The sequence below is a fragment of the Passer domesticus genome, chromosome 10, assembly GCF_036417665.1.
Source record: "Passer domesticus isolate bPasDom1 chromosome 10, bPasDom1.hap1, whole genome shotgun sequence".
Taxonomy (NCBI): domain Eukaryota; kingdom Metazoa; phylum Chordata; class Aves; order Passeriformes; family Passeridae; genus Passer; species Passer domesticus.
Window position 1 is genome coordinate 42,029,039 of NC_087483.1, and position 21,676 is coordinate 42,050,714.

Sequence of the window (21,676 nt, forward strand, 5' to 3'; positions counted from 1 at the left end):
GGATTTACTCCCTTGGCCTCCATGCCTTTTTTTCCACCCAGAGGGAACAAACTCTGAACACAAAGGTGTGATTGAGGTAAAATTGTGACTGAGTCCTTCTCACCTTTTTTCTCCTTGGGCAAAAGAAGGAAAAGTGTAACTAACCCTCTTGCCCATTCCACGGGTTTTCCAGCTGGTGCAGGGTTCCTTTGTGGAGTTTGCAGTGAAATGGTCTCGTGACCCTCCCTGCCTGGATCCCTCTCTCTCCAAGCCCCTCTGACTCCCCTACACTGCAGAGCAGTTCCCACAGCCCATGGAAAATCAAACGTGCAATTCATGGGCTGTGACAGGAATTGTCCAGAGATCACAGAAGCTGCTGCCAGAGAAGGTCAAGGCTTAGATCAAAGCTCAATTAATCTACTCAAGAAATCCCAGAATAACCAAATCTTCCCACTGATAGACAATGCATGCACCTTGGTCTCCTCACTCTGAAGGATGCTGAACCAGAGCTCACATGTCCAATGTCACAGCTTTTAGCAACTGCAGCCCATGTCTGGGACTTATATTTAAAATATTCTCTCTCACTCTGCTGATTTAAAAGGGACATTTTTATATGAAAGGTTCAAACACCTCTGACTGTAAAACGAGGGGGGAAAAGGCACCGTGCTTCACATTCCTGACTGGCATTGCTGGGGTGGTATCTCATAGCCTGAAATACAACCTGCAGTAGTCCATAAAATATTAAGACTGCTGGCTGGCCGTGGCCAGGAATACTCTGCAGCAGCAGTTCCCAGGGGCAGAATGCTCTGTGAAAGGTCACTAACACAGCACTGAGGTCACCAGCACAGCAGCCACCAGGAGCAATTCTTCTCTGCACTATTATTAACAGCACTGAGCAGCCACAAGGAATCTGCTGGGCTCCCACTGCTCTGCAACGGCTGCAGACAATAAAACCCAGAAAATATAACTTTGTTACTGCACCAGTAAAGGGACATTTAACCACATTAAGGAATGATAACGTCACAAATTTCCTCCCCTCACTCGGCACTGGGCCATGCTCTCCTTGGGGACATCTCCTCAGTGGGATCACCTGCAGCAGCTCCTGAGCCAGCAAAAGCTTCTGCAAACTGAACTGACCCCACTGATGTCCCAGCAGTGACTTGAGTGGGGACCTCACCTGAATAACTCACACCAGGACAGCTGGAGCCAGGCTGGGAGAGCTGGGAATGCTCCCCTGGAGAAGGGAAGGCTCCAGGCAGAGCTCAGAGCCCCTGGCAGGGCCTGAAGGGGCTCCAGGAGAGCTGCAGAGGGACTGGGGACAAGGATGGAGGGACAGGAGCCAGGGAATGGCTCCCACTGCCAGAGGGCAGGGATGGGTGGGACATTGGGAACTGGGAATTCCTGGCTGGGAGGGAGGTGAGGCCCTGGCACAGGTGCCCAGAGCAGTTGTGGCTGCCCCTGGATCCCTGGACATGTCCAAGGCCAGGTTGGAGCAGCCTGGGATAGTGGAAGCTGTCCTTGCCTGTGGATGTTGAACCTGGCTATCTCTAGGTCCCTGTGAACCATTCTGTGACTCCATGGCTCTGGGGTTAACTCCAGACCTGGGCTAAGGGAAGCTGTGCTCCTGCCCTCACCCCCACAGCAGAAAGGTTGGAGGTGCCCCCCAACTCCCCAGTGCCACACCCAGAGCTGCTCACCTGGGTCTCCCCCATCTGTCCAAAAAGATCCAGGCTTCTTAATGCACTTTTTCTCTGCAAGGAGGGGTCAAGGGGGAAGAAACCTGTATTCATTAAATAGTTTTCATTTCCAAGAGTCTGGCAGACTTTCAGCTCTTTGCAAGCCATTCCACGGGACGCTGAACTCCTGATGACTTCATGGGGCTTTTTATAAAGTGAGATAATGGCAGTGGAGGGACAGAGGCAGCTGCACAATTCCCTGGCTGGCTGGGGCAGAGGTGGCCCAAGCAGCAAATCCATCACCCCAGGGATGCCAGGAGCGAGACGCTCCCGGACACGCCGGTTCCCAGGCAGGAGCCAGCTCACCTTCCTGTGGGAATGTCTTGTGGCACATCTCGAGCACATCCTCGGTGTCTGCTCCTCAGGGCTACTGAGAGTGGGATGGTTTTATGCAATAATTCCCCTCACAGCCTGAAAATTCAGTGTTCATCTAACACAGGTTACACCACGTTGAGACTTTTCAGTGCTGGAGGTTCCCTGGCAAGAACAGCTTTGCTGAAAAGCACAATAAAGATTAAAACACAATCCGACTCTTGCAGAAGTGTTGTTAATCCACAGATTTCTCAGCAACAAACATGGAACAAATATTTTTGTGTACTGAATTTTTTTGGCTGTGACGCTGCAAATCAAGTAAATAATTTTCAGGTTTGAATGGAGTTGTTCCTACAATGATACAATTTTCCTGCTGTTGACAGCCAGCAAAACAATCTGTGTAAAAACAACCCATCCCTTCACCGTGGAGAAATACCAGAAAACACAAAAATGTCCAATTTACTGAAGGAGGATTTTTTAAAAAGCAGAAACAGGATAGACTAAGGCAAGACTAAAGCTAGACTGTCCCAGGCATGGCAGGAGCCCAGTGAAGCAGCACAAAATTGTGGTGCTACAGGGAAGGAGGGGGGCAGGGGATTTCTTTTGGTGGCTGCACTGGCCTAAAGAATCTCATTGCCTTGGATAAAGCAAAATAAAACTCTTCATTTGAAGTATTTGCTATAAAAAGGAGGATCCTGCCCCCATCTGGCCTCCCTGGAAGGGAACAGCTGGAGCAAGAAATCCCAAAGCAAATCCTGCTTTGGAAGGGACTCACAGGGATCATCCAACCCAGCTCCTGGCCCTGCACAGGAATCCTTCCCAGGCTGTCTGGGAAGTGCTGGGATGGGAACACGGAGTCCCCAGGCAGTGTCTGAGCCCAGAAACAGACAGTAATTCCAGCTCTGGGTGCAGGGGGCATGGCAGGGAATTGGGGATCTTTAGAACCCACCTGCAGCAGCTCCAGTCCTATTGCTTGTTTGGGATGCACGTGGGTCCCACTGTGCTGTGTCCTGGGAATATCCCCCCTGCCATCTGCCAGGGCATGGCAAGGGAGCACAGTGCCCCAGCAGAGCTGTGCCCACACCAGGAAACACAACAAACACAAGCGTGATGGTTTCATTCCCTTTGCCTCCCTCAATCCCTGCCACGCCTCAGGCTCCGTGCCACTGCCAGGCAGAGACACCTTCTGCCTAAATGACCCTCCCAGAGGAGGGAAGGGGAGGAAAAACCCAATGGTCAAAATCCTGAGGGGCCTCTTGCTTTCAGAGAAGCAGAAATAAGGTTCCATTTTAAATCTCCAGGTAGCTGAAGCCCAGATATCCTCCAAGCCTTCCCCCCTCTTGCTGCTCCAGCCTGTCATTCCTCCACTGGGCTCAGCAGGGAACAGTGCTGCTGCTGCTCCCAGCAGGAAAACCCTGCAGGAATGGGATTTTCCCACCTTATCTCACTTAAAAGAGACCTAACTTACCAATATGTACAGTTTGTGCATTATCCCAGGTGTTCTCTTGGAAACATCAGGAATAAAAGGTCTCAACACGTGGTGGGAAAATTGTGCCTGGCTTCAGGCTGCCCTTGCCCACAGGATGGCAAAGAGGGGCTGTTCTGCCTGTCCCTGTCCTCCCCAGGGAACAGTCCACAGTGAGCTCTGTCAGCACTCCAGGATTTTATCCTGGAGAAAAGGCAGCTCAGGGAGGACCTTCTTTTCATCTCCAACTTACCTGAAAGGAGGGTGCAGCCAGGTGGGCTCAGGACCTGCTCCCAGGGAACAAGGGACGAGAGGGAAGAGCCTCAAGCTGTGCCAGGGGAGGGTTAAACTGGATATTAGGGAAAATGTCATCCTGGAAAGGGTTGTGCAGCCCTGGCAGGGCTGCCCAGGGCAGCTGTGGAGTGCCCATCCCTGTAGGACAATTCAGACATTGGGATTTCTCAGGAAGATTTGCACATTAAGGAAAATTCAGGACTTTCCTCCATTCATCACCTAAAGCTGTTCACTGCAGCACCTTTGGCATCCCAGGCACGGTGGATCTCCAAGAAATTCCCTGGCCAGCTCCACACAGACAGTTTGGTTTATTTGTTGCTTACACAGCTCTGATTTCCCCCCATTAACCCAGGTTTCAAAGCCAAACACACAAAAATGACTCAACATCCATGAGGGTCCCACAGCACGAGGCCCTCCCTCAGAACTCTTCAATGTTTACACTAAATCTTTATTTCTGTACAAAAATTTAGACCATTTTCATTGTTCCCAAGGAAATTTGCATGACCTCTTTTACATGACCCCATGATTTTCCTACATATATATACACACATATATGTTTTTGAAACAGAATAAAACCCTTCCAGTTCTGAAGAATGAAGGTAAAACCCATCAGAACTGAAACATTAATGACAAGAATTAACTGTATTTATTGTCAATATTGTTGACTATTCTGTACATGTATTTCATCCCCATATTACAATAAAAACATTCAGAATAACTCAGTACAGACTGTGCAACAAGAGAGGAGCGACACAACCTGCAATTTAAAAAGTGGTAATAGCATCAAGAAAGTATTAATTATTAAATTAATTAAAAATGTATTATTAAAAAACCAAAACAACAATGAAGGAGAACTCAGCAGTCTTAACTTTTATACACTTAATAAAAAGAGCCCAAAAGTAACAGTTTCTGTTCAAAAGCCTACTCACAGTTCCATTCACCAGGCACAAAGGCCTAAGGAATGCACAGCTGGGCTAAACCAGACAAAAATAAAGTGTGAGAACGGTGGCTTCTCTTTTAATCACCTAATATTTAACTGGATTCCAAGGAAAACTAAAAGCAGTTTTCAGAAGTTATATCAAAGTCAAGGAATAATGGAGTTAAGAGGGACAGGCAGGAAAAGACCTGGCTTTAAGGCAGCTCAGCATTCCTTCACCCGCCACAAAAACGTCCCAGGAGAAACATGGAATCCCAGACTGTTTTGGGTTGGAAGGGACCTTAAAGATCATTTAATTCCAACTCCCTGCCATGGGCAGGGACACCTCCCACTGTGCCAGGCTGCTCCCAGCCCCAGTGTCCAGCCTGGCCTGGGGCACTGCCAGGGATCCAGGGCAGCCACAGCTGCTCTGGGCAGGCAGAGCAGCGCCAGGGAGGAGCTGCAGGCAGAGCCCACCCTGCTGGGAGAGCGTGTCCCACAGGAAACAACTCCAGCCAGCACGGCTAAAAGCGGAGGTGGGAGGATAAGGAATGTGCAACGGCATTTCGGCATCTCCTACACCATCCCAACAGGGGGCTTGCTGCAATTCCTGACTCCCCAGAACTCCGTCTCTGTGCGTTATTTACAGGGAGGGCATTCATGGGATCACCCCATGGATGCAGCTGGAAAGGACCCAAGGAGGGCATTCCTTGGGATCACCCCATGGATGCAGCTGGAAGGGACCCAAGGAGGGCATTCCATGGGATCACCCCATGGATGGAGCTGGAAGGGATCCAAGGAGGGCATTCATGGGATCACCCCATGGATGCAGCTGGAAAGGACCCAAGGAGGGCATTCCATGGGATCACCCCATGGATGCAGCTGGAAGGGACCCAAGGAGGGCATTCCATGGGATCACCCCATGGATGCAGCTGGAAGGGACCCAAGGAGCCCCAAAAGCCACCCAGGGCTGCAGAGCTGGGCAGGAACACCCTTTACCCAACCCTTTACCCAACCCTTTACACAATCCCAGGATCACCAAGGCTGGAAAAGCCCTCCAAGGCCACCAAGTCCAACCTGTGCCCGACCCCACCTTGGCACCCAGCCCCGAGCACTGAGTGCCACATCCAGCCCACGAACACAAAACTGGGAATTTGATCTCCTAACTCAGCTTTGGCTCCATCCCTTTTGCTTTTTAAGGAGTTTCCTGCAGCCCCCAGCATTCACAGGTACCTGTGTGGGATATGTGGGTATGGAAGAGGGGCACATCCCTGGGATTCAGCATTTCTGACAGAAAAACAACATTTCACACTCATTTTAATTCCCATTCTTGACATCAGCCAGCACAGACTTATCACCAAACTTGCACCAAACAACCCCCCATGTCTTCACAGGGTGGGCAGAACAGCACATTTCACCCCAAAACCACCTCCAAAACCAGATCAGAAATCACAATTTGCTTGAAAACTTTCACTGCAACTCCCACATGCAGAGTTTAAAGCAAACAGGCACATTTTTACAAGTGTTTTCAACTTAAAATCATAAATACTGGTAGGTTTTAAAGAATTAGCAATTGACATCATCTACAAATGCATAAGTATGATGGTACAGAGCTCCCCTGCCCAAATTTGTATTTGTTCCACTTCAACAAGAATTAAGAGAATGGAATGAGTTCCCTTCAGCTGCACAAAAACCAGAGTCTGAAAAACAGAAAGTGGCAAAGGGGAAACAATTCAAGGAATGCTCTGATCAAATTTCAGGGGGGACAAAAAAAGTTGCTAACAGAATCCTGCTTTTCCTTTACTATAATAAACAGCTCTATAAAATGTTTGGGCTAAATGACTTTAGTACCCACGTGTGAGTGCAGACACGGGGCTGCTCCAGCTGGGAGCTGCCAGCCCTCCCAAGGCTTGGCATTAACCTGGAGCCATCATTTTACACATTCTGAAATGAAATGTTCCTGCACTCTCAGCTGCGTTTCCTTCGGGAAGATGACAAAGTGTGGAGGGAGAGGAGTACAAAGTACAAAAAAGATCAAAGGAAAGGCGACCCTGCTGCGGACACACTCGGGTTCCTCCCCTCTGCAAACAGCCAGGACACAGCACCTGCCTGGAGCCGGTGTTAAATCAAGCATCGCAGGGTACAAACCTGCTCCAACCCAGCCTTGAGCCCTGGGGCAGCTCCGGAGAGCCGGGCCGAGGGCTGGAGCAGAAAACCGAGGGTGCTGAAACACCCAGGGACACTCGACATGGGCACAGTGACACCAGGGCTAGAGCAGAAAACCTGGATGTGAAACATGCAGGGACACTCGACATGGGCACAGTGACACCGGGGCTGGAGCAGAAAACCTGGATGTGAAACATGCAGGGACACTCGACATGGGCACAGTGACACCGGGGCTGGAGCAGAAAACCTGGATGTGAAACATGCAGGGACACTCGACATGGGCACAGTGACACCGGGGCTAGAGCAGAAAACCTGGATACTGAAACACCCAGGGACACTCGACATGGGCACAGTGACACCGGGGCTAGAGCAGAAAACCTGGATGTGAAACATGCAGGGACACTCGACATGGGCACAGGGACAGCGGGGCTGAGCAGAAAACCTGGATGTGAAACATGCAGGGACACTCGACATGGGCACAGTGACACCGGGGCTAGAGCAGAAAACCTGGATGTGAAACATGCAGGGACACTCGACATGGGCACAGTGACACCAGGGCTAGAGCAGAAAACCTGGATGTGAAACATGCAGGGACACTCGACATGGGCACAGTGACACCAGGGCTAGAGCAGAAAACCTGGATGTGAAACATGCAGGGACACTCGACATGGGCACAGTGACACCGGGGCTGAGCAGAAAACCTGGATGTGAAACATGCAGGGACACTCGACATGGGCACAGGGACAGCGGGGCTGTCCCCATCCCACACCTACAGTCCCCCAGTCTGAGCTGGTTTTGTTTTTTAACCTCCCCACCTAGACAAGGACAGCACTGAGCTGAAGATGTCCAAGGAAGGACTCCCAGTCTCCCAGGTAAAGCAGCATTTTCTGGCTTCATCCAGTCTCAGCTGAGTTTTGTACATTTACGAATAGGAAAAGCTTAAAAACCCCACCCAGCTCTGTCCTTACCCAAAGTCTGGCTTAGAAGGCTCAGGGTGGTAAAGTGACTCCACTGTGGATAAAGCTACAATAGAAAAACTCACTGGTAAGGCCCTCTTAAGGCAAGGAGAGAACTGCTCATGATTCTCACACGTGAAATAAAAAGCTACAGTGACAGCCCCTCATAATTCATCATTTTTGGCCATTTAATGTATTTGCCACAACAATATATTCAAGTCACATCTGGATTATCACACAAGTGCAAAGACATTTTCCTTCCTCAGTGCCACGGGATCAGCCCAGGGCTGCTCAGCACATTCATCTCAATTAGCTGAAAACGACTTTTCAGCCCTAATTAATCCGACAGTGACAGCATGGAAGGAAGCACTGCCACCAGGAGCTTCCCAAGGCCAAGGATTCCTGGATGGAGTTATTTAAACAATCCCTCGACAGGAATTCCAGCCAACCACCCCGACACAAGGACAAATTCAGTATTTCCTGTCCCAAACTCAGGGATGCCTGATAAATGGCAAAGTGCTTGGAATGGCAGGGACAGGAGAACTGTAACAAATTTATCACAAATCCAGGTAAAACTTGGGTGTGGGGAGGAGAAAACCCACTCATTTCCACACACTGGGAAGCTTTTATACATATGTATCTCTGTTCTAAGGGAGTGGGAAATAAAGCTGATTATGGAGTTAGTTTTAGGCACTTGAGCTGCAGAGGTGTGGAAGGTGCTGGTCAGGTGCATTTACCACTCACACACCTACACAGTGCTCAGCCTCCCAGAAAGAAAGGATATTAAAAAAATGAAGCTGTTCACATTGCCCAAGTTTATTTTCCACCTCTCCTCACAATTAAAGACCTGTATAATTCCCAGATGCCACAAGCAGCATATTCCAGAGATGATTTACCCAGCTGATGATCTTCTCAACCAAAAGAAACATTTGAAGTATCAGATTACTGAAATATGACCTTTTATTTTTTTGCTACTGAAATGCCATTTTGCAGCATTACTTCAATACCCATTTCTAAGGCCCCTCCCTTTTGCTAAGAATGAATTTCATGGAGAACAAAGGCAAAGCTTGAGCTTCAGCTGGAAGCCAAGGCAGCAGAACCCCGAGGCTGAAACATCAGCACACACCAAGGTCACTCTCAGGGTGAGGCAACCCCTGCCCAGCTACCCCCCGTGGAAATCCCTGGATTTCCTATGGACAGAGCTGGGAGAAAAGTGGGAATTCCCCTACAGGGAAAAGAAAAAAAGCTGTCAACAAGGAGCACGAACACAGAACACAAAGGGGTCCAGAGATCAAAAGTTTGGCTGCTCTTCTCAGTGACTAAATTTAAAACATTTCTGAGCTCACACACGTGCACTTCAAAGCACCATCACAGCAAATATTCCAGGTGAGAGCCTGGAAGTGATCACAGAGTCTGGAATTGATCACAGCAACCATTGCAGTGAGCCTGGAAGTGATCACAGAGTCTGGAATTGATCACAGCAACCATTGCAGTGAGCCTGGAATTGATCACAGAGTCTGGAATTGATCACAGCAACCATTGCAGTGAGCCTGGAAGTGATCACAGAGTCTGGAATTGATCACAGCAACCATTGCAGTGAGCCTGGAATTGATCACAGAGTCTGGAACTGATCACAGCAACCATTGCAGTGAGCCTGGAATTGATCACAGAGTCTGGAACTGATCACAGCAACCATTCCAGGTGACAGTCTGGAATTGATCACAGAGTCTGGAATTGATCACAGCAACCATTCCAGGTGACAGTCTGGAATTGTCACCTCTGCTGACAGACCCCACCATCCCCCAGATTTAAACCCCCAAAGCCCTGGACAACACCAGTGTGTCAGCAAACATCAGCCACCACTGAATCCTGGCTGCATTTGCCCTGAAAAGCACAAACCACACAGAAAGCTCACAGTGACCCACGAGGTGTTTGCAGTCAGGGCTGTGCACTGACCAGCACACAGAGAACAATTGGATGCTGGCACTCTAAGCCCCTCAGGGCACAGAAAAGCCTGCCTGACAGCCAGCCCTGAGGTGAGCAGTCACTCCCAGGCCCTGCTGGGCTCTGTGGCCACTGGGGGAACCAAGACAAGGTGAACCTCAGAGGCCACAGCAAGGGAAGTGGCAGGGGGAGGGAAAGAGCAAAACCACCCCAAGTGATGTGTAAACACAGAGTATCTGCTAGTAACACAGCCCACACCGGCAGCAACCAGCACACCTGCACAGCTGACAGAGCCCCTGCAAGGCACAAGCAAGCAGCAGAAACCCCGAGGCTGCTCCACCACCACCAAAACCAGCTCCCTTTCTCACCAGCCAGCCCCCAGCTCACCCAGCCTGCGTGGATTCAGCCCGGGGAGGACATAAGACTCAAAAACCAAACACTTGGGTTTAGAAGCAAGTCTGCTTTTTCTTTTTTTAGACTAGAAAATGTACAATTCCATTTCATATGCAAGTGTGCACAGAGCTCGTTGCTTGTAGATACTGTCAGAGAAACTGAGAGAGTCTTTGCATTAAATTGTTAATTCTTCAAACATTGATACATTTTGCAATACACCAGTTAAATACCAAGATCTATGTGCATGCACTAGAGATATATGCATGTACACCTTAATGTTTAACAAAGACAGCAGATCCCCCAGCCAGGGAGCGTTGGAGATACCAAAAATAGATTAAAAAGTTAAATTCTTTACCTGCCTTTGTTAAATACAGACTTAGAGATTGCCTCCCCTCCTTTCCCCAGGATTCCCATGCTCCCAGGGAGGCAGGTGGGCAGCAAGGCAGGAGCTGACCAGATTATCCCAGAACCAAAGAGAAGCACCTTAAAAAGTTCAAACTAAGCTTTAAATGTCTTTAAAATGCCTTTTCCATCCTTACCAGACACGGGGGCTGAGAAAGGGAAGAACATTTTAAACAGAGTTTAGTTTCATTTTGCTGAACTCCCAATGCATCCCCCACAGAAGAGCCTGGCATTTCCAACCATCCCACTGCCTTCCCAACTGCCTGGATCCTCTGAAGTGGGAATTCTGACCCCCTTCTGCCTGGGACAGCCATCCCAGCAGGAGCTGCAGCAGGGAAAGGTGATCCTAGTGTTCTCACACTGCCTGGGGAGCATGCAAGGGAGTTCTGCTTTCAAGATCTGCCCTGGAACTCGTGTGGGTCACTTGGAGCTTTTCAAGTAGTGTCATCTGCCTTGTCCCCATCCAGTCCCCTCCACTGCATATTGCTACATCTGCACATTTTAGTATCTGCACATTTTATGGAGCAAAGAGAGTTTTTCCTCTGAAAAACACTTCATTAGAGTCTGCCTTGTACGATTCCAGTGACACTTTCAAACATACTTTTGTGCCTCTTCTTTGGTTAAGAAAAAAAAGATACCTTTCCCTTTTTGACAGCCAAAGGTATTTCTGCCAGACCTGAATCAACCAGCAGAGCAGAGAAGGAAAGCAGTGGACAGGACCTGCAGCATCACCCAATCCAATGATCACCACAATAAAAGAGGAAAACCCATTTCATCTGAAACTCTCTGGAAAATTTGTTCTGTTTGCCAACCCTGGAATTCGAAGCTCAATCCATGGGCCTCAATCCATTCCAGCCTCCTCCCTAATCCAAAAATCATGTGGAAAACCAAGCAACGGGCTGAAGAGAGAGTTTGTTGATCAGGTTGTGGAGAGCCAAGGTGTGATTGAGTTACAGCCGTACGGACACGGAGGGACATGGCCGTGCCACAGTCAGCACTACTGCCAACAGACTGATTCAGCTTTACACTGGGCTGAGCAGATTGCAATTAACCTAGGACTGAGGTATAAATATACACAAATATGTACAGTACACATACAGGAAAAGAGTTCTGCATTTGTAACATGGGCAGCCTCAGAAATACTGGAGAGTCGATACCTACGGCGTGATTCGCTCGCTGATTTACTGGGATAATGCAGCCAGCACCTTCCACTGGAGAGGGCTGCAGTGGGATAATGGAACTCTGAACCAAAGCTCCTTCCTCTCGCTCCATCCTCCCCACGCCTGAGGCCGGGCTGTTCCGAGGGGCAGCTTGAAAAGAAGGTTGGTCACAGCTCTGAGCGCGTCCTCCGAGGAGCCCGAACCAACCTGGAGCTCCTGTGCTCCTGTGCCTGCTCCCAGCTCCTGTCCCTGTGTGTGTGTGTGTGTGTGCAGCTATGTAGAAAATACAGTTGCCATCAGTTCAGTATAAATACATCCACCCCACCAATCTGCCACTGGAACAGCTCTGCTGCAGCAATGTCTGTGCAAAGAGGTCATTAAAGATCATCTGATCTTCAGCCGGGACATCATCCACTCCAGTCCTTGGCACAGCCTGGGGACACAGGAGACAACATTTAGGGAATTCTCAGGATAACCCCAAAGGTAACTCCACAGCACCAACTGAAACTCTTCCCAAGAACTCTGAATCATTTCTGGAAACTCTTCACTCCCTGCATGGCACTTCCTAGATTTTATTATATCATCTATAGCCAGATAATTCAGATCCCAGATCTTCAGGACACGAACTTCTCCCTAATTAGGATCATTCTTAATAAACCACATTTCAGTGGGGCCCCACCTCATCCCACCCTCTTTAAGCCCAAATCCTATCAAGTCTTATCTCTGTGAGGTGACACTGTGGGTTTGATGTAGATTTGGTGCTCTGAGCCCACAAATCTTGTAAGGATCAGGATTATGAAGCTGTGATGCCCTGGCACAGGTGCCCAGGGAAGCTGTGGCTGCCCCTGGATCCCTGGCAGTGTCCCAGCCATGGCATGGGTGGGATGGGATGACTTTAAGGTCCTTTCCAACCCAAACCATTCTGGGATTCTGGACAGGGGAGGAATGTGTGTTAAACCCAAATACCACAGTACAGCCCCCCAGAGTAATTCCAGACTCCCCTCCCATGGGCACAAATCCCTCTTACCCCTCTCCAGTGAGAGCACAGCAGGCCTGAATGTGCCACTGGTGATCCTTAATTGAAGTCAGCTTCAGGAACTGGGAGATCTCAGCTACTGTCATGCACTCCTTCACATCCTGCTTGTTAGCAAAGATCAGCAGCCCTGCTTTCTTCAGGTCCTGGGGAGAAAGGAGAGGAGGTCAGAGCAGCCCTTGGAGGCAGAGGAGGGGACACCAAAGCAGGGAGCCCGAGCCAACAGTGCTCCAGAGCAAAGTGCTGCAGGCTGGCAGGAGCTGCAGGAAATCCTCTGATCCAGCTCTCCAAACAGCCAATTCCTGCTGTGGATGAGGAGTCAAAATCTCAGGACAACATTTTGCTGAGCTCCACGAGGATCAGAGCCCTGTGCACCCTGCACCTGAGCAGCACTGACAATTTGGAACAGTGACTCCAGGGATGAGCCTATTTTACCTCAAACTGCCTGGAATTACAGGAAGGGTATATTACTGAAAATCTTTCCCTTGGGAAGCAAAAAGGTGTTCCCAGGAAGGCAGGCCAGCCCAAGCACTCAGCTGCCTATCAGGCACACTCCTTTTTACAAGCAGCCAAATTAATTCCCAAATAATCAACTGCTCCAGAAAATAGCTGCAACTGAGCTGGACAACTCAATTTTGCCTTAACAGCAACTCCTTAACATGGAACTGGCTAGGAGAAAGAAAAGATTTTCAAGGAGCAAAGAAAAGCGATTTAAAATCAATATTTGACTTTCATTGCTGCTCTCTCCCAACGTCACAGCCACGTCTGGAGAGGGAGCCTGGGAACATCCTGCTGGGACACAAAGGGCACATTCACTGCTCCCAAATCGGCTCCACTCTGCCTGGAATTCCAGACCTTCCCCGCGGCAAAATCAGCTCGTTAACAACTTCATCCTCCTCGAGAGATCAGGAACAGAAGATGCAGGTTTTTGCAACAGCCTGAGGAGCCCAGCTCTGAAGTCCCAATCCTGGACAGCAGCACCCAATCCCCGTGCCACATTTAACACCCACAGCCTGACCTGCTCTATGAGAATTCACTCTATTAAAAACAATTTACATTAAACATCAAATAATTAAAAAACAAAACCAAACAAAACCAACAAAAAAAATCAAACAAAATAAAACCCACAAAAAATTAATACTTGGAAGGTCCTGTGCAAAGCCCTTGTTTTTCCTCCATGGAAATCCATAGGCAGGCTGTGCCCTTCCTGCAGGCTCCCAGACTGTGGCTATAGGTTAAATATAGATGGAATATTTTAGGCTATAATGCCATCATTTTTATGCACATTTTTTTGTTCTGACACTTAAATTTGGAAGCTCGGTGTCAGCTCACACACCCTGATCCAGTCTGCATTCAGGTCATGCCACAGGTGCTGCCTGGCTTTTACATCAGCCCAGCTCAGGTTCAGACCTGACCCAAGGCTCAGGTTTAAGGAGGGTCTGTACAGTTTAGCAATTCCCACTCTGGAATTGCAAATGCCCACAGAGCAGTGGCTGCTGCAGCCACGGGCTCAAGTCCCTTCAGTTTTAGAGCTGGGTGCTCTAACACACACTGTAAAAGTTGTAAAACCTCAGGCAACCATGAAGACCTCAAAAATAATGATTAAATTATTGCAGGATATTTTTTTTTTATTATTTAAAGGCTCTAATTCAGACATTAACATGGATTGAAGTACAAAACCCACAGATGTCCCTGACAGGTCCCAACTGCTGTTTCACTGGAGCCCTCTGACAGGCTGCTTCTGTAATTCAGCATTAATTAACAGCTTTGCTGGGAGTTTCACAGAACACAGTGCAGCAGGGACAAGGCAGTTCAGGGTGTAAATCTGCTTCCCTCAGCATGTATCAGCCGGATAACTAAAATAAATATTAAAATAAATATTAGAGACACAGGGTGCACTCACCTCGTGCGCTAACATTTTATACAGCTCTTCTTTAGTCACAGAAATTCTCTCTCTGTCTGTGCTGTCCACCACAACTATCACAAACTGCAAAAAGGGAGAGTTATTAGGCAGAGAAACTCCTGCTGTTCCACTCCCAGCCCATTATCCAGCTGGATTATCAGACCCCATCCCTGTTCCCAAACCTCCCTCCAGCCCCAGTAATCCCACCACAGGCCTGGGGTTGTTCACTCTTGTGCTGTGCTTTGGGTACAAAGACAGCTCTGACACAACTTTTTACTTTCTGTTCTCCATTCTTCAATGAAAAATTCATATTGAAAGCAAGAAAATTCTCAGTAATCCCAGATGTGGTTTTGTTCTTTCCTTGGTGTAGCTGAGGCATCACACAGATCCCTCAAATAATTAGTTGCAGTCTTTAAAACAAAGTGCATCAGCTTTCTCTGTCTAGGTCAAGAACTAACATGCAAATAGATATTTGCAAAGGATTAAAAAAGTCCTGAAGCTCCAAACTCCAAGAACATACTCCCAGCTTCATTTAGGCTGGAAAAGAACTTTAAGGAATCACAGCACCTCACAGGGTGGAGAACAAAGCTAATTATTCTGATAATTAACTTAACCACACAAAACATAATTTGTGTAATATAAATAATTGCATTTAGATTGTATTTGAGAGCACATAGGAAACCTTGATTTAAAGCATTGTTTTTGTGAAGTTGTGTGCTTGATAAAATTTATAGATAGATATATAGATAGATATATATATAGATAGATATATATAGATATACAGAGATATATTTATAGATATAGGTATATATATCTCTATATATAGATATATATATATATATATAGATATATGTACACATATGTGTGTGTGGACTGCAGCTGCACCCCTGAAGAGTTCTGAGAACTCCTGGGGGTTTTCAAGCTGACCATGACAGGAGCTGCCAAGGTTTTGCAGGGAAACTCTGGGGCTCCCTCCACTGCAGGGAGGGCGAGCACGGGCACAGCCAGGGGGACCTGCCATTCCCAGAGCAGGCAGGCAGCAGGGCCAGCCCGAGGGACAGCAGGGGCAGAGGGCAGCGTGGGGGCTGTCACCTCGGTGTTGGTGTAGTAGGTGTTCCAGGAGGAGCGCAGGGACTCCTGGCCCCCGATGTCCCACATCAGGAAGCGCGTGTTGTTCACCACGATCTCCTCCACGTTGCTGCCGATGGTGGGAGAGGTGTGAACCACCTCGTTCATGGAGCTGCACAGGGAAAAGGGACAGCACGGTCACCAAGGCCACCCTGGAGCTGCACCCCAGGGACAGAACCTCGGCAAGCGCTCCCTGGGCAGACAAGGCAAGGGCTGATGGTGGAAGGTGCAGAAATGTAAATAAAAACAGCATAAAAAGGACTCGGTGAGCTATGTAATAATCAAATTATAGAGCTGAGAGAGCACTTGTGAACAAAATATGTTATAATTAATTAAACCGTGGAGCTGAGAGCATTTTTGCTTCAGAAGCTTTGGGAGCACTCAGCTCTTCTTTCTCCAGGCCCGTTTTGGCTCACAGGGGACAGAGCAGTTGTTTTGCTTCAAGAATGTGGTTAAGCCACAAGATTTCCAAGTTCCAGAAAAACAACAGCTCATCCTCCAGCTCCACCAGAGACACTTCACCCACTCCATCCCACTCTCCTTCCAGGGCAGGCCACTAAAACCAGATTTTCTTCACAAAGCTTCATGTCCTAACTTCCTCCTCTTCTCCCCTCAGCACAGTCCAACATACAACTTTTTGGAGACTAATGCAGCCATTAAATGTCTCAGATGTACTGTCAGTGATACTGAGTGTGACTTTGTCACTAAGAACACCAGTTTCACATCAAACAACCAAATGTGTGCTCTGGATTCTCCAAAAGTTCAGATTATTTAAACTCGACTCTAACAGGCAAAAAAATTAACAGTAGCTCCAAGGCAAACCATCTGTGTTCAAAAGAACTTAATTATTTTTTCTTCTGATCATCTTGATATAGCTTTTCATTTTGTATGAACCTTTTTGAAGTGCCAGCAGAGCTTTTAGTTACAGTGACAGCAATTTGAGACTTGTAATGGTGCTGGGATATTTCCTGAGAGGATACAGAGAGCCAAGGAGATAAAGGGATGGTGCAGTGCTCTGAAAAGCAATCCCAGTTACCCTGGGCCAGTGCAAGGAGAGCTGAGTACAAGAATGGGAGAAAAGGAAGTGTCTGCAAGAGGAAAAATGGGATCTGCAAAGATGGGGTAGGGCCAAGGAGGGGTAAGGCAGGAGAATAAGGGAGCTGGGAAAGTCCTGTGGAGTCCAAGTGGGGACAAGGAAAAAGGAGACAGACAGAGATCTGAATGAGAGGGAAAAGAAAACACTGAAACTGCAGAAATAAGGGGAAGAACTGCGAGACATTTGTGGAGGAAGTGGATTAAAAACCACCAAGGACAGCCCTCAGCTGCAGCAGTTTCCAGTCTTAAGAAATACCCTTCATTCTGTTTGTGCTTTTTAACATCTCTCACTCCCTCTCTAAATCACCATCACCTTCACCTTTCACTCTCCCTGCAGCGTGCCAGGGCACCAGCAGCCAGAAATGTTTTGGGAAGGGCAGGAATGTGACAAACCCCAAGCACATCCAGAAAGCCAATTTTAAATGTGGGCTTGGAGCAGCACGGCCACACCGTTTAACAGGAATTATTTCTGACTCAGGAACACTCCTCAGTGCCACACACTGCACGTGGGAAAGGGCCAATCTGTCCCCAGCACAAACAGACCTTGAGCTGCTTGTGCCACCCAGCAGCCTCTGAGCCTGTGGACAGATTGGTGTCCTCTATCAAACTGCAGCTGAGGAACTGAGATATGAAACTCATTTGAGCTCCATGTAAACCAGGAGCAAGGTTAATGCAAGGCAAACACAAATCCATGCTGCTGCTGAGGGCAGAAGGCGCAGGACAGCACGGAGGTGCTGTCCTGGGTTTGTGCTGCACCAGCCTTCCTCCTTCGTGCCATCCCAAACACAAACTGATCTCAGCGCTGGGGACACAAGTCAGGGCAGGCAGAGGTGCTTTGCCACTCACAGAGTGATCCCCCTGCTGTTCAGTTTTGCAACAGTGTCCCGTGGCCAGCACTCACTCCAATCACATTTTATGGGCTGGCAGAGAGCCGAGGCCGTGGCACCGAGGGTGGCTGGGAGAGTGTGGCAGCAGCAGGTGAAGTGATCCAAACCCCTCTGAACAACACCCCATTGATCCAGCAGAGCCCCTCCCAAACGCCAGCCAGCCTCTGCCACCTGCAAGGCCCTGAGGAAGCACCCAGGGCCAGCAGCACGGCTGGGAAGGCCCCGAGCAGCCCCGCGGCTCCTACTTACAACTGGTACAGGATGGTGGTTTTCCCTGCATTGTCCAGGCCCACAATGATCACCTTGTGCTCTGCAATGGAAACAGCACGGGTCAGTCACAGCTGCTGGGGCTGCACCAAGGCTGGGGCCACGTTTGACGCTGGTCTCCTGAGCCAACAGTGCCCAGCTCCAGGGGCCAGGTGTGGTTGTGGGCCAGCCCGGGAAGTCTGTGTGGGCAGGGAAGGGACTGGCAACTTCTCCCCCTCCACAGAACCACGCCTGAGAGTCCTCAGAAGGATGTGTTCCATCTCTGACTGCCAGTGTCCCGCTGGGAGCCTCTCCCAAGCTCCTGCAGGGTTTTGTGTCACACTGCATCCCCCCAGCCACGACAGCTCTCAGCTCCACTTTCAACTTTCCAGCTCTCAGCTCCTTTCCCTTCACCCAGGCTGCCTCTTGATGTCCTTGCAAAGAATGGGTAAAACCCAACCCTGTGCTCCCTTTCCTCCTGGGCAACAGATGTGCCCTCCAACACTTCACAGGACACATTCACCCAGCCTTGGACAAGTCACCAGGAGCTCCACAACCCACCTCTGACCTTTGGGAGCCCAATGCCCCGATCAACCCTTGCTTCCCTTCAGCACCTCCTCTCCTGTGCAGCACAAAAGTTGCTGGGAACTCTACAACTGGTGGAGTCAAGCACATCCAAATGGACGATTCCCAGTTTGGGAGAGCACAGCCAGCTCTCAGCTCTGTTACACAACCTTCACTTGCACAACCAAGCAGGACCAGTCAAGTAAAAGTTTGGTGAGAAGGGGGTTTCTCCCCTCCTTCCCCGTGTCCCCCAAGGGCAACAAAAAGCATTAAAAACATGCCCAAGCTTCACACACTGAGAGGAATCCCTGCCAGCAAACTGATTTATCCCACAGGAGAGGGAGGAGACAGGGGTCAGGTAAGTGGGGGTTTCTGGGGTTTGATTTTACCAATATTGTGTGGTTTTGCAGAGCTGTCTTTTATGCCCTCCAATGCAAAATGCAGCTTTAATAACTTTGCACAACTGCACAATATTGTAAAAGCGTCTGCTTACCTGACCCCACATAACTAGGAACTTTTGTTTCAGGTGGGATGCTGCCAGCATAGTGGAGGTTAGGAAATCAGTTGGAACAGAAGGTCTGAGGTGGGGCTTGGATGCTACAAGACAAAAATATTTTGCTGTATTTGCACTACAAGTTAACGGGGACACAACTGGGACAATCAACCAGCAGGTGTGAGAGTACTGAGGCTCACTCAAAATCAAATTCCAAGGACTTCAGAAACATGGAAAGAGCATCAGGAGGTGTTTTGTAAAGTTACAACTCTCACAAACACCTTGCTGCAAGGAGACAGGTGTTAAAAATCCCAGAATGGTTGGGGTTGGAAGTGAAACCAAGGATTATCCAGGCGTTAAGAATCCCAGAATCCCGGAATGGTTGGGGTTGGAAGTGAAACCCAGGATTATCCAGGTGTTAAGAATCCCAGAATCCCGGAATGGTTTGGGTTGGAAGTGAAACCCAGGATTATCCAGGCGTTAAGAATCCCAGAATCCCGGAATGGTTGGGGTTGGAAGTGAAACCCAGGATTATCCAGTGCCACCCCCCTGCCATGGCAGGGACACCTTCCACTGTGCCAGGCTGTCCAGCCTGGCCTGGGACACTTCCAGGGAGCCAGGGGCAGCCACAGCTGCAGCTATAAATCATAAAAAACATTTACTCCGTGAACTTGCCACTTATCGAGGACTGCCACTCAAACCCACACTCTGCCGACAGCAAGACGAGCCCACCCGCCACGCCGCGCTCCTCTGGCACAGCTTAATGATTTAACAGGCTCAGGAAATCAGCACTCCAGTAATTGAAATAAAGTGGGGGGGAAAAAAAAAAGGTTAAAGCCCCGACTTCCAGGAGCGGGCGTGGGTCCCTCCCGGCTCCCCGCGGGCCTCACCCTGGTGGTTGAAGAGCCTCCATATCCTGGTGAAGAGGATCCCCATCCTCGGCCGGGCGCTCCGGGCCTCGCCGGCCGCGGCTCTGCGGGGCCGCGGCGCTCAGGGCCCGCCGCAGCGCCCCGAGTGCCGGCTGGGGCCGCGCCGGGGCCGCTGCCGCTCGGACATCGCCGCGGGGCCGGGACGGGGCTCGGGAGAGGCAGCGGGGCGGCGGCGGCGGCACCGGGAGCGGAGCGGCGCCGGGAGCGGAGCAGCGCCCGCGGCCGCCTCACGGACGGGCCGGGCCGGGCCGGGCGCGCTGCGCTGACGCGCGGGGGCGGCACCGCGGCCGCCATTACACGGCGCCGCCTCAGCGCGCCCGGCCCTCACGGGCTCCTCACGGCCCCTCACGGCCCCCGGTGCCTCTGCGGGGCTGCAGCCCGGCCCAGCCCGGCCCGGCCTCCCCCTGCCTCCGGCACCCCCCGCTTCACGGCTGAGCCCGCCAGCCGCGCCCGGGGCTCGCCGCCCTCACAGCGAGGGATTCCTCCCCGTAAAATCATCCCCTCCCTTCAGGTTTAAAGCGTTCCTCCGGACTTGGCCACAGTGCTGTCCCTCCATGCCTTGTCCCTCTGCAGCTCTCCTGGAGCCCCTTCAACCCCTCCAAGGAGCTCTGAGCTCTGCCTGGAGCCTTCCCGTCTCCAGGGGAACATTCCCATCCCTCCCAGTTCATGAAGAAGCCACGTTCACTTTGCCCTGCTAAAACTTGGTGCTCTGAGGGAAAACTCAGGAATAGCGTGGGGGAAGTTGCTCCCCAGTAGCTGGGGGAAGAGTTTGCACAAGGGCACTTTTGGCACTGGAATGGGCTCTAAGATCTGCCAAGAGCCTTCTCTTCCCCGAGATGAATTTCTCTGTCCAAACCCTGCAGTGAGTTTAAATCCTCAGGGATTTGGAAATGCCAGGCAATAATAATTAGGTTGTGCACAGCTGTGTTGCTGCCTGAGACAAGACAGCAACAGTATTTGCCCTCTCACTTGTCCTGGCCCTGACTGTAATAATTTGTGATTTGGGTAATGGATAGAATAAGTTTTACATCTCTTGTGTCTCACTATTCATCAAAGCTAATAGTAGAATAAAATCTTTTAATACCTGTCAGTTACCCCATCTCTGTAAAAACTAAGAAAACCAACAGCTGACACCTAGCTCCTTCCCCTGCCCTAGCACGAACACCCTCCACTGTGCCAGGCTGCTCCCAATGTCCAGCCTGGCCTGGGACACTGACAGGGATGGCACATGAAATCTCCTCTCTTATTCCAGAGGTTTTTATCTTTCCTTCAAGCAGCTTTTATTCCCACAGCAGCTTCTTGGGTTTGATTTTCCCTGCTGGTCCGGAACCAAAGCAGCAAGGCCAGAGTAATCTCCAATTTTCCGTGCCCAGAGACTTGTGTGTTTCCTGTTGCTCTGGAGGGGAATTCGTGGCCCTGAACGGTTTAAGAAGGGAAATATCCTGACAGCCCCCTGTGCCAGTCCATCCCTGTGCCACAGCCCTGGTGCTGGCACCGCGGGTCAGCTCCTCCGGTGTAAAACATTCCACAAGTTCGGCATCCAGCCTGCCATGGCGTTCATTATTCATTAGCTGGCAATTATCCCCCTTTCTGCCGGCCCTCAGCTTGGAATTTCAGAGGCACTCGGGGTTCTTCTCTGCTCTCAGCTCTCCTGGGTTCGGTGGCTGCACGGCTG

General features: G+C 49.9%; 1 protein-coding gene and 1 long non-coding RNA gene across 2 annotated transcripts; both read right to left on the reverse strand.

The window, feature by feature from the left end:
* Window positions 1-4,213: 4,213 nt before the first annotated feature.
* Window positions 4,214-8,096, reverse strand: LOC135309276 (uncharacterized). Its single transcript, XR_010369589.1, has 2 exons — window positions 7,247-8,096; window positions 4,214-7,180 (listed from the first exon to the last, which is right to left on the reverse strand). It is a non-coding gene; the product is annotated as an uncharacterized LOC135309276 (long non-coding RNA).
* Window positions 8,097-10,208: 2,112 nt separating this feature from the next.
* On the reverse strand, window positions 10,209-20,238 carry ARL5A (ADP ribosylation factor like GTPase 5A). Its single transcript, XM_064435342.1, has 6 exons — window positions 19,963-20,238; window positions 18,019-18,079; window positions 15,752-15,899; window positions 14,660-14,743; window positions 12,751-12,902; window positions 10,209-12,156 (listed from the first exon to the last, which is right to left on the reverse strand). The coding sequence occupies exons 1-6, from the start codon at window positions 20,006-20,008 to the stop codon at window positions 12,108-12,110; spliced, it is 540 nt and encodes a 179-aa protein (XP_064291412.1). The 5' UTR covers window positions 20,009-20,238; the 3' UTR covers window positions 10,209-12,107.
* Between the last annotated feature and the right edge of the window lie 1,438 nt (window positions 20,239-21,676).

What these genes read in the sequence shown, in the direction of transcription:
- ARL5A (XM_064435342.1), bottom strand. Translation starts at nt 20,008, where the DNA reads ATGGGGATCCTCTTCACCAGGATATGGAGGCTCTTCAACCACCAGG. An exon ending in GAGGCTCTTCAACCACCAGG is followed by an intron (nt 18,080 to 19,962) that starts GTGAGGCCCGCG and finishes TTTCCATTGCAG; the next exon opens with AGCACAAGGTGATCATTGTG. An exon ending in ATAAAATGTTAGCGCACGAG is followed by an intron (nt 12,903 to 14,659) that starts GTGAGTGCACCC and finishes CTTTCTCCCCAG; the next exon opens with GACCTGAAGAAAGCAGGGCT.